Source organism: Myotis davidii, unplaced genomic scaffold, assembly GCF_000327345.1.
Source record: "Myotis davidii unplaced genomic scaffold, ASM32734v1 scaffold453, whole genome shotgun sequence".
NCBI classification, from domain to species: Eukaryota; Metazoa; Chordata; class Mammalia; order Chiroptera; family Vespertilionidae; genus Myotis; species Myotis davidii.
This window is the reverse complement of record NW_006285234.1, coordinates 929,190-941,715: the sequence shown is the minus strand read 5'-3', so window position 1 is coordinate 941,715 and position 12,526 is coordinate 929,190. Positions and strand designations below refer to the sequence as shown.

The following is a 12,526-nucleotide window of genomic DNA, read 5'->3' as shown; positions in this document are numbered from 1 at the left end:
ATAAGAAGAGGAAGAGGAAGAAAAAGGTAAAGATACAAATTATGAACAACAAATACGCATCTATCAACAAGTGAATCTAAGAATCAAGTGAATAAATAATCTGATGAACAGAATGTACTGGTGATTATAATAGAATCAGGGACATAGAAAGGGAATGGACTGACTATTCTTGTGGGGGGAAGGGGTGTGGGAGATGCGGGAAGATACTGGACAAAAATCGTGCACCTATGTGGGGGGGGAGGGGGGGCAGGGGTGGGGTGGGAACTGGGAGGAGGGGAATTATGGGGGGAAAAAGAGTAACTAATGTAATAATCTGAACAATAAAGATTTAATTTAAAAAAAAAAAAGGTAAAAAAAAAAAAGAATATACTTATGTTTTACATGTATACCCAGAAAAAAGTCTGCAAGTATATACCCAAATGCAAACTGTGATTATCATTTAGGGATGTGGAAATGGAGGATTTTTATTTTTGCTTTCTTATACTTTTTAACTTATATAAAATATACATGTTATTTCTATTTAATTGTGAGCTTTAAAAGATTTAAACTTATTCTCATCCTGGTGACATGAGAAAAGCCAAGAAAAAAAACACAGGTAAAAATAATTTATAATATGAATGTTACTCTATTTTTTATTCAGAAAATCCTGAGAGGAAAAAAATAACCAGGTCCTTTTTAAAACAAGAATTCTTGTCATTGGAATTATTCTTCCATCCTTAAAGTAACCACCTACCAAATGGAAGTGATCAACCATCCTTCCACGCTATCAGTCAAGTGACAACTAATGAGGAAGGACCAATAGCTTCCAAAAGGCAAATATCTTTCTTTTGCTGGTGACCTATGTCAGATGTACCTCACAAAGCTGAACAACAGCTTCCCTGAAGCCACCAAGAGAAAACCTGACTGAGGAACTCAAAGGTATTAGCCAAATATGGGGGCCTGAGGATGAGGAAAAAAAACAATATAACCCTGCCCACGTGGCTCAGTGGCTGTGTGTTGACCTATGAACCTGGAGGTCATGGTTGGAGTCTATAGTTCAAAATCAATAAAAATATATTTAAAAAAATACTTTAAAAAAAAGACCGGTAGTTAAAGACCATTCTTTTTCTTCATCCCACTCAAACATGTTTCTAAAATGGATCCTGAAATTGACTAAGTCATATGAAATATTTTGACTGATATTTTAATGTCTAACATACTTGTCAAGATTCCAGCAGTAATTGGTCCCACGATGCCCATCAACAGGATGCCTACAGACATGAACCTACCATATTTGTGATGTCTGAGGGTGAAGAGGGCCAGTAATCCAGCAGGGACATGAAAGAAGAGAGAGGACACCAGTGCCCACAGGAACACACCATACCACATCTCTGCAAGGGAAAGGAAAGAAAGGTCACAAATCACTGCCTTTCCCAGTGCAGTCATTACAAAGGGGTGGTCATCATACCCAGTCATTCACTCTCAAAGCCAGTCAGTTGCAATGCAGGTTCATCAGTCAAGTATCCAAATATTGATGGTTTTAGAGGGACCAGCAAACTACAGCCACCACCTGTTTTAGTACATGAAGTCTTACTGGAACAGAGCCATGCCAATTCATTTAAGTCTTGTCTATGGCTGCTTTTTAGCTACAAAAGCAGAGCTGAAACAGTGACAGGGACCACATGGCCTACAAAGTCCAGAATATTAACTAGCTGGCTCTTCACAGAAAAACTTTACCAATCCCTGAAAAACCCCCACAGATTTGAAAACTGCCCTAAATAATGTCCCTCCCATAAGAAGTTACAAGAGTAAATTCATTGACAGTTCATTGCAATCAATGCCTGTTGATTTTTTTCTAGCTTTTTTACCATCCGGTCTCCTGAACTGGAAAGCTAGCCTATCTAATAAAAGAGTAATATGCAAATTGACCATCACTCCAACACACAACAGCCCCAAGAGGGCTGCCCCCATGTGATCAAAGATGACCGCCACACGATGGTCAGCAGGGAAGGGCAGTTGGGGAAGGTCAGGCCTACAGGGGGAGGGCAGCAAGAGAGGACCAGGCCAGCAGGGGAAGGGAAGTTGAGGGCAACCAGGCCAGCAGGGTAGGGCAGTTGGGGGGGACCAAGCCAGCAGGGGAGGGCAGTTGGGGGGACCAGACCAGCAGGGGGAGGGCAGTTGGGGTGACCAGGCCAGCAGGGGAAGGGCAGTTGGTGGGGATCAGGTAATGACATCGCATAGCAATGCCCGGCTTCCTCTCCCTAGTGACTAGCCTCTTTGGAGTTTCTTCAGCCCAGGAACCCAATTTGCTTTATAGCCAGGTGCAAATATTTCATGTACATTTTACTAATTTTCTTTCATCTCTGACACTTATTATAGAGAAAGAGTGAATAGCAATATTAAAATATTTCTTCTAATTATTTTCCTCTCAATGTGCATGAATCCATGCACCGGGTCACTAGTTGTTTTATAAAACTGTTGAAACTGGCTTACTTGTATTTGAATTGATGGTTTTTTGCAAATTCTGTTAAAAGATGTTAAATCATGCAATATGGAATATAAAGTAATTCAATACTTGTGCCCCAACTTTAAAAATTAAATATATAACATAAAAATAATATATATGTAATAGATAAAAAATATATTTACTTATTACTGCCCTTCCTCTACAAAGAAAAAAACCTTCCCAGTCCACAGTGTTGATCAGCAATTGCAGGCAGGATTCCGAGTCCTCTTCGAGCTGTGTCCTCTTCGGAACAAACCTATGCTCCCATAGCTTTCCCAGCCTTGGGCTGGGAACTCTTCTTGCTTCCCCCGCCCAGGAGACTGGCCCTCTCTTCTCGGCAGCAGTTCCAGATGTTTCAATGTCTGGTGTCCAGATACTGCTCCTCCCCAATAAAAGTGCACCCACTAGAGCTCTGACACCCATAAATCCCTCCTGCCTGGGCAGCTTCTGCTGCACCCTGGCTCAGTGAGAGCAGTCTGGCTCCCGGCCTAAGGCCCCCTTGTACGCCACCCCACCGCTAGCTCATCCCCAAGATACAGTGCAGTACCATGCGATTCCCTTCCAGAGCAGTTAACCCCACCTTAGATCCCACAGTCCTTACCAGACTCTGACCTCCATACCACCACCCAATGTGCCAACTAAGTTATGTGAGGGCACGAGGAATACCTTGTGGACAAATGGGATTGCAAGCCTGCCTCCAAGATGCAGAGCAGTTGCCATGCTGGCTGCTGGCTGCTGGCTGCCGCCACTGACCTGACACTGCTCTTGGGCCCTGTTGGAGCTCCCCAAGTTTTAGAGATAAGCACTGCTTTCTGCCGCAACTCAAGGCTGCTGGCACCTGTCTTCTTACTGGCTGCCACATAGTGGACTTGGAGGTGAAGCCTAGATTTGCCAGAGACACTCTAAGTTAACGTCCATAAAAGTGGGTCTGGACACTTAGGTGTGCTACCCAACTGCTATGGGCTGAACGTGTTCCATCCAAATTCATATACTGAACCTCTAATTCAATAGTACTGTAGCCTCTCCCCACCCCTCTCTCTCCCTGCCATGTGAGGACACGGCAAGAAGGTGACCCAAGAGGGCCCCAACCATAACACAACCATGCTGGCACCCTGTTCTCAGACTTCAGCCTCCAGAGCTGTGAGAAAATAAATGTCTGTATTTACGCCACTCAGTCTATGGTATTTTGTAACAGCAGCCTGAGCAGACTCACACAGCAACACTCACCTGGTCTCACTCTGGAGCACAAGACTTGCCCAAGGGGACCTGCTAGACTACCAAACCACACCTCAATTTTCCTAAAAGCTGCAAGGTCTTTTGGCAAACAAGGTCTGGCAGAGCAGGTCAGCACCTCCAAGTTTCTGAGGGGGAAGCACTCTCCTGCAACCCTGAGCTACATCCATTAGCTACCTCAGTGCCTGTATGTTTTATATAGTGCCACTTAAATCACTGCATGCAGAAAAAACGGCTTTATTATATTAGATGAGTAGTAGTTTAGAAAACACTTTTCAGATGGATGGATTAAGACTCTAATAGCAAAGGCAAACCCCAATCAATGAAATACTTTAAAAAAAAAAAAAAACTAAGTGATTTCCCTTTAATCTACTGCACCTTAATGTGCTCTCTCTTTAATAGCTATTTATTGATTATCATACAGTACTTTTTATTTCCTTGGCTCAACACACTCAAAAACCTTTGTCTATATATAGCTCAGTATTTCCTTGTTCACGGTTTAAATCAAGTGCATTATCATCAGCTTTGTTTATTTTGGCAGCTAAAGTCACATCACTTCCTGATGTTGAAGTATAAATCAAATAGTCTGTAATAAAAGATTATAAGGGGAAATCAGATTAAGCACTGGTGACAAATGGGCCCCAAAGATGTCTACATATTTATCCCCAGAGCTTGTGAGTGTGTGGCAAAAGGGGGTTTGCAAGTATGATTAGATTAAGCATCTTGAGAGATTAGCCTGGATTTTCCAAATGGGCCTAATGTAATCACAAGGGTCCCCGTAAGAGGAAAGCAGGAAAGTCAGAGTCAGAGAGATCCAAAGATGCTACTGGCTTTAAAGACGGAGGAAGAGGCCAAGAGCCAAGGAATGCAGGTGACCTCTAGAAGCTGAAAGCAAGGAAACCAATTCTTCCTAGAGCCTTTAAAGGAACACAGAACTGCTGACCTATTCTGGACTTCTGATCTCCAGAACTATAAAATGATAAGTCTGTGTTGTTTTAAGACACTAAATTTGGAATAAGTTGTTACAGTGGCAACAAACTAAGAGTTCATTCATTCAACAGATATTTATTTAGCCCATTCTATATGCCAGGCACTTCAGTGAAAAGAAAAACAACATAAAAAGACAAAGATTTCTACCTACAGGGAACTTATTATCTATTTTTCTTTTTTTTTAAAGATTTTTTAAATTGATTTTTAGAGAGGAGAAACATCAATGTTGATCGGATGCCTCCTGTATTCCCCCTACTGGGGATCAACTGACCCTGCAACCAGGCATGTGCACGGGATGACACCCAACCAATGGAGCCACACAGGCCAGGGCAAACAAAATCTATTTTTCAAACAGACATTTCAGTTAAAGAGAAAAGCCACATAGACTGTAGAATCCTTTAGTTGAGTTCTTTATTAACTAAAGGGGTTTGTAATGGCTGGCTCCCTGGCCCTATAACATCTACAACCGAGTCACCTAAATTCCAAGGAAGGTCTCAAGGCCGCCTGGACCCGATGAGCGGAAATGAAAGAAGCCTAAGCCAAGTGGGCAGTGAGGCTCAGCAACTTAGCCCTCCTTTCAGCTGGCCCCACTCCACCTTATGCTCCAGGTCACACTGTCTGCACACAGCCAGGTCCTCTGAAGCTGGGGTTCTAAGTAGCCCACATAAGTCTTCCCAGGAACTGTAGTTCTGCCCTGTCCTACAACTCTGGTGCTGGACTGCACTGATGCCAAGTGCCCAAAAGCCCGCAACTCTCCACATGCTCACTGTGAGACCCTCTCTTACTGAGTCCCACTGACCTGCCAGGGGACCATCTGTTCCCTGGTGAAATAATACATACATACACACATATTGGTCTTCGCGCCTGGTTCCTGACACAGCTCCCACTGACCTGCCAGGGGACCATCTGTTCCCTGGTGAAATAATACACACATACACACATATTGGTCTTCGCGCCTGGTTCCTGACACAGCTCCCACTGACCTGCCAGGGGACCATCTGTTCCCTGGTGAAATAATACACACATACACACATATTGGTCTTCGCGCCTGGTTCCTGACACAGCTCCTAAATCTCTTGGAATTTCCAGAATCGTCTTTTGTTCTCCTAAGGTGACTCTTGGTGGGCTACTGGATGGGGGCTGGTGACCAGAAAGCCTCGATTATAAGCTTGGAACATGCAGCTCCACCCCACCCCCATTCTTTGGAGAGGGAAGGGGAGCTGGAAGTGGAGTTAATAACCGATCGTGCCTATGTGATGGAGCCTCCATAAAAAGCCCAAAGTGCAGAGTTCAGAGAACTTCTGGGTTGGAAAAGACATCTCCATGCTGGGTGGATGGCCCACTCCAAATCCACAGGAACAAAAGCTCCTTCCAGACCTCACCCTGTGTATCTCCTTCATCTGGTGTTCATTTGTACCCTTTAATATCCTTTGTAATAAACTAGTCATCTAGCAGTAAACTGTTTTTCTGAGTTCTGTGAGCTGCTCTAGAAAATTAATCACACCATGGAAAGGGTGTTAGGAACCTCTGTTTTATAGCTAGTTGGTCAGAAGCACACACGATAACCTGGACTTTTGATTGGGTCTGAAAGTGGGGGGTGGAGGCAGCCTTGTGGAACGAGCCCTTAACCTGTGGGATCTGATGCAAACTCCAGGCAGACAGGGTCAGAACTGAACTGAATTGTAGTGGCACCCAACTGATGTCACAGAATTACCTGATGTGGAGAACCCACACCTCTGGTGTCAGTGTTGTGAGTATGGTAGTAGTGTGAGAGTATAGGACAACAGTGCGCTTTTCCTAGATACCCCTCCACTCCTCCTAACAATGATGACTTGCCCACCAGGACTACCAACTGCAGGCTGCCATCCCTCACCTGACACTACTGACAGCCTCTCCCCTCACTCCTGAGTCCTGAGTGTATCTCCCTGGCCTGCCTCACCACAATGGTCTTGGTTCTAGCAAGGCTAGATCTTGTCTGTCCTGATCTGACCATCTATTCTCCGCACGGCGACAGAAAGTCAGTGGTAATGGGTACGAGGTTTCTCGTTGAGGTGATACAAATATTCTCTAGTTCCTTGTGGTGATGGTTGCAAACTCTGGAAATATACTAAAAATCACTGAATTGTACACTTGAAAACAACAGCAAGTCAGATCCCTCCTCTGCTCAAAACCCTCCAATATAGTCCCTGGGATGTGACCTCCCCTCCCCTGCTGCTTTACCCACAGTGTTAGTTTGGTCTCCATTATGTTTCTTTTCTTTCTTTTTTTAAAAATATTTTATTGATTTTTTTACAGAGAGGAAGGGAGAGGGATAGAAAGTTAGAAACTTCGATGAGAGAGAAGCATCGATCAGCTGCCTCCTGCACACCCCCCACTGGGGATGTGCCCGCAACCAAGGTACATGCCCTTGACCGGAATCGAACCTGGGACTCTTCAGTCCCCAGATCGACACTCCATCCAGTGAGCCAAACCGGCCAGGGCTCCTTTATGTTTCTTAAGTAAGCTCCTACTCCAGGGTCTCTGAACCTGCTGTGCCCTCGCCCAGAATACTCTTCTCGAAACAGCCCCGGGGCTCACTCCTCACTTCCTCAGATTTTGGTTCCATGGCATTATCAGAAGGGCTTCCAACCTTATGTAAAATAAGGTTCCACTTGGACACACAAGACCCGACACTTACTATCCCCCTGCCCTGCCTCGTACTCACCCCCAGCTGCTCCTTGCCACACTTTTACATTCTGTTTATTTCTTTTCTCTCACCCCCTAGAATAAAAGCTCTTTTGTTTTGTTCACTGCCACATCTGTACTTGGTGCCTAAAAAACAATAGGCATGCTACAGGCACCGAGTAAATATTTTTTGAATACATGAATAAATAACTGCTCCGAGTGTGGCCCATTTTTGATCCCAGCACTCCAACAACCCAACATTAGTCAATTTTGGTTTAATTATCACAAGATACACTTTGACATTGATTTTAATGAAATTCATGTGTTCAGAAAGCTAATGTCATTCTTGATATAAAGGAAAGGTCTGCCTTTCTTGGCATTCAGATTATTTTTTAAATGGCAACAACAAAAGAAATCTGAACAACTCAGGGTAAGGAAGGGTTAGGCAGAAATCTAAATGGCTAAATTGCAAATGCAGGTTTAAAAAAAATTAATTCAAAACTTCCTGATAAAACCACAGAATATTTCAGAGCAATGCTTTTGTCATATTGAGTTAGCATAAAATACAAGTAACCTTTTCAGGGGGACCAAAATAGGAACTATTTCAGATCCAGGTCAACGAATGAAATTCACTGTCAGCACCTATTGTATACATCATTCCAACTAAAAATGAGACATAGCAGGGAGGTTAGGTAATTGCTTATCACATTCTGATCAACTTGAGGTACATGCATGCGAACACCCCCAGCCCAGAGCCTACACTTTGCTAAATGTGTACAGGCATCTTCTGCTTTTTAAAAGTTCACTTTCTGCCCTGACCGGTTTGGCTCAGTGGATAGAGCATCAGCCTGTGGACTGAAAGGTCCTGGGTTCAATTCCGATCAAGGGCATGTACCTTGGTTGCAGGCACATCCCTAGTAGGGAGTGTGCAGGAGGCAGCTGATCGATGTTTCTCTCTCATCGATGTTTTTAACTCTCCATACTTCTCCCTTCCTCTCTGAAAAAAATCAAGGCAGTAGGCAGCTGATCGATGCTTCTCTCTCATCGAACTCTCTCTCATCTAACTCTCTATCCTTCTCCCTTCCTCACTGTAAAAAATCAATAAAATATATTTTTAAAAAAATAAAAATAAAAGTTCACTTTCTGCCCTAGCCAGTTTGGCTCAGTGGACAGAACATCAGCCTGTGGACTGAAGGATCCGGGTTCGATTCTGGTCAAGGGCACATGCCCGGGTTGCAGGCTCAATTCCTGGCCCTGGTGGGGACATGTGCAGGATGTTTCCCTCTCTGTGTATCTCCCCCTCCCTTCCACTCTCTAAAAATCAGTAGAAAAATATCCCCAGGTGATAAAAATAAAAAATAAATAAAAATTCTGCTAAAAAACATGCACAAAAGTTCACTTTCTGCCACTCTGCTTTGACCAAAGACGTTTTCACTAGCCTAAGAAATTCAAAGAGGATTTTCACTTTTACAAAAAAAAGACAAAAAGCAAAAACAGTGTTCAGCGTTTGCTTTGCAGTGAGCCGTTATTGCAGGTAGCACACACCAGGAGCAGCAAGTGGCAACACCAAGTTCCTTCCCCAGGAACTACACTCGGCATCAAGTCCTCATGGTTTTGAACTGTCTGTGAGCATCTGTGCTTTATCTTGATGTAATTTGTGCATCCATTAGCAAGGCCTGCTCTAAAGTGATTACTTCTCCACTTCATACCATTTCGGCCTACGCAAGTTTTCAGAACCCTTTTTGTTTTTTGGTTGGTTGGTTTTATCTTCACCTGAGGATATTTTTTCCATTGATTTTTAGAGAGTGAAGATTTTTTGAGGGAGAGACAGAGAGACACCAATGTGAGAGAGACCCATTGACTGGTTGCCTCCTGTATGCACCGGACAAGGGCCAGCAGCCCACAACCAAGGTACATGCCCTTGAGCAGAATCGAACCCAGGACCATTGAGTCCGCAGGCCAATGCTCTATCCCAGTGGTTCTCAACCTGTGCGTCGCGACCCCTTTGGGGGTTGAATGATCCTTTCACAGGGGTTGCCTAAGACCATCCTGCATATCAGATATTTACATTATGGTTCAAAACAGTAGCAAAATTAGTTATGAAGTAGCAACGAAAATAATTTTACGGTTGGGTCACAACATGAGGACTCTATTTAAAGGGCCAGAAGGTTGAGAACCACTGCTCTATCCACTGAGCCAAATCGGCTAGGGCTTCACAGGAACTCTTTCAGATAGTGAGGAAAACCTGTATTGCTGAATGAATGATCCCTGGTGATTAACACCTCCAATTATATCTCCATAGAAGTACCCATAAGCTCAAGTACATATTGCAGTTTAATATCTTCAGAACAATTTCTGAAAGCAAAACAATTCCGATAGCTACAGAATCTCTAATGTGAGGTAATGTTAAAGTGTTGCCCCAAATCTAGTCATCTCAATATTTTCTTAAAGAAAGAAAAGGCAACTAAAAGCCAGATAGGCTGCACAGCAAATTTGCAATTTCAAAGTATCACCTCACATGACGTATTAATTAAAAATGGCCCGGCCGGCAAGGTTCAGTGGTTGAGCATCAACCTATGAACCAGGAGGTCACAGTTCTATTTCAGGTCAGGATACATGCCTAGGTTGCACACTTGATCCCCATTGGGGGGCGTGCAAGAGGCAGCCGATCAATGATACTCTCTCATCATTTATGTTTCTATCTTCCTCTCCCTCTCCCTTCCTCTCTGAAATCAATAAAAATATATTTAAAAAATAATTAAAGTTCGCCTGGCAGTGTTTCTCAATGGGTACAGTGTTGCCCCTCACACCAAAGGGTCCAGGTTCCATCCCAGATGGGTGTGCAGGAGGCAACCAATCCATGTCTATGTCTCTCTCTCTCCTTCTGTCCCTTCCACTCTCTGTAAAAATTAATGGAAAAATATCCTTGGGTAAGAATTAACAACAACAAAAAAGGATCAAGGGATTAAGGTACCCTTACAGTGGAGAGATCTGATAAACACTGTTTCACCAGTTGTTAAATGTCTCCTGATATGATGCACTGGAAAGTGGATTAACATCATCTGTGAGGTAGTAGGCTGACCAAAAATCTGAATGTAAAGATGAAGAAACAATTAGATAAATTTAAACCGTGGGAAAAACTGAGACACAATTAGCCTGGACTCCTCAAAAATGTCCATCTCAAGAAACTGAACCAAAGATGAAGGAACTGTTCTAGATTCAACCAGACTCAAGAGACATGACAACTAAATGCAATGTATAATCCTTGACTAAATCCTATTTTTTTTGTAAAAAAAAAAAAAAGGGAAAAAAACGCCCTAACTGGTTTAGCTCAGTAGATAGAGCGTCGCCCTGCAGACTGAAGGGTCCCAGGTTCGATTCCGGTCAAGGGCATGTACCTGGGTTGCGGGCACATCTCCAGTAGGGAGTGTGCAGGAAGCAGCTGAATTGATGTTTCTAACTCTCTATCCCTCACCTTCTCCCTTCCTCTCTGTAAAACATCAATAATTTTTTTTTAAAAAAAAGGAAAACAACTACAAACAATATTCTTCAGACAACTGGGGAAATTTAAATAAGGTCCATACATTAGGTAATATTCTATTAATGTTAAATTTCTTGGGTGTGATATATAATTTTTTTTTGGCTATGACATAAAATGTCCTTGTTTTAAAGATCTATAATCTCTCACATCAGTGTTTCTATCTCTCTCTCCCTTCCTCTAAAAGTCAATAAAAACACATTTTTAAAAATAAGAGATCCATGCTACCGTATTAGGCATCAAGTGCCATCATTTCTGTAACTTCCTTTCAAATGTCTCTGCACATATATAGAAAGCAAAAGCATTTAAATATGAATAACAAATCTCAGTCAAGGGCATATGGGTATTTGTTATACTATTATTTCAATTTTTCAGTAGGTTTGAAAATTCTCAAAATAAAGAGTTGGGAAAATAAGGGGGGGAAAAAAACTAATCTGGTCCTGTCGTGCCTGCCTCCAGACTGCATGGACCTTTCATTTTGGGGGGCAGCATCTCCAGAATGCCATCTTATCACTGTCAGTGTGACCTCGGGCCCTTTCGGGCATGATTTCAAGCTAACATCTGCACCTGTCCCATCACCGGCTATTTCACAAACCTGTCCGCGAAGATACTGGACAGGTATTACAGGGCAAGTCCCCGGTGTCCACCGAATGGCGCCTGGCAGTCGCTGCCCAGTGGATGAAAAAAAAAAAAAAATCACAGATGCCTTGTTTATAACTACAGTCAGTAACCCAATCCTCTTTCCTCTGCAGGTCTCCGGTCCCGTTCTCGCTCTCTTTATTCAGTCAAGGTATCAGCTTAGCTGGGGAGCCCAACCTCAGCCTTCCATCGCCAGTGTTCGCATCAGTCCTCTTGCCCTTAAAGCTCCCACCACACACTCACTGCGCTCTCCCCTGGGAGGGAGCCTTTCCCCAGTAACTTCTCCTCTCGGCTCTCGGAGCGCGGATAGCTATCTAGTATGTATTATAAATATGAAAAGCCCTCCCATCGGGAGAAGGTCCGGGGTGGCGGGGAGGGGGGACTGGGTAATTAAAAAGAAGCTGTGCCACCGGTGTCAAGCACGAGAGCCGGAGACTCAGCAACAAGTCTCGGAAAGTGATTCCTAGAAAGAGAAGCTGGAGGAGTGGGGCGGAGGTGCGAGCGATCAGCAGGGAACCTCCTGGCGACGAGGGAAGAGACCGGACTAGAAACAAAGGAAGTGTGAGGTCCGACTGCCCCTCAAGTCTGGCCGGGACGACTGGGCGTCGAGCTGCGAACGCCGAGCAGCCGGCGCGGACGGAAGCGGCCAGGAGCATCCTGCGCCCTAAACGAGGCGGAGATGACCGCCCCCGGGGCTCTGTCGAGTTCAAGTCTGAACTCGGGCGTCTGGAAACTCCAAAAAGCAATACTACTAGTTCGGGTGCTGGCCCAGCTCCCTTCTTGGACGGGTACACCCGCGGCCGCGCCCTCCGACCTCGCCCCCAGCGCGGGACTGGGGGGACGGAGCGGTCTAAGGGGCCGGAGGAGCCCCCAGCTCTCGGCCGAGGGAGCGGGACCCTCCCCTGGGGAAGGAAAACAGCCCCCAGATCTCGGGGCGGCGGGCCCCAGTTTGCATTCGGGGTGGGGAAAGGCGCCTG

At 44.5% G+C, this 12,526-nt stretch overlaps 1 protein-coding gene across 5 annotated transcripts in view; it reads right to left on the bottom strand.

The window, feature by feature from the left end:
* TMEM170A (transmembrane protein 170A) overlaps nt 1-12,526 on the bottom strand; it is a 19,230-nt gene that overhangs the window by 6,287 nt on the left and 417 nt on the right. For 2 of the 5 annotated variants that reach the window (XR_001512529.1, XM_015558795.1), the window contains exons 2-3: nt 11,506-11,577; nt 1,200-1,370 (exon numbers count right to left, since the gene is read on the bottom strand). Coding sequence is in view for 4 of the 5 variants with exons in the window: in XM_015558795.1 (XP_015414281.1) it covers nt 1,200-1,370; nt 11,506-11,577 (243 nt within the window). In the remaining variant the exon portion in view is untranslated. The remainder of the gene's footprint in view (nt 1-1,199; nt 1,371-11,505; nt 11,578-12,526) is intronic. The other 3 variants (XM_015558796.1, XM_006755752.2, XM_006755753.2) reach the window with 3 other exon arrangements.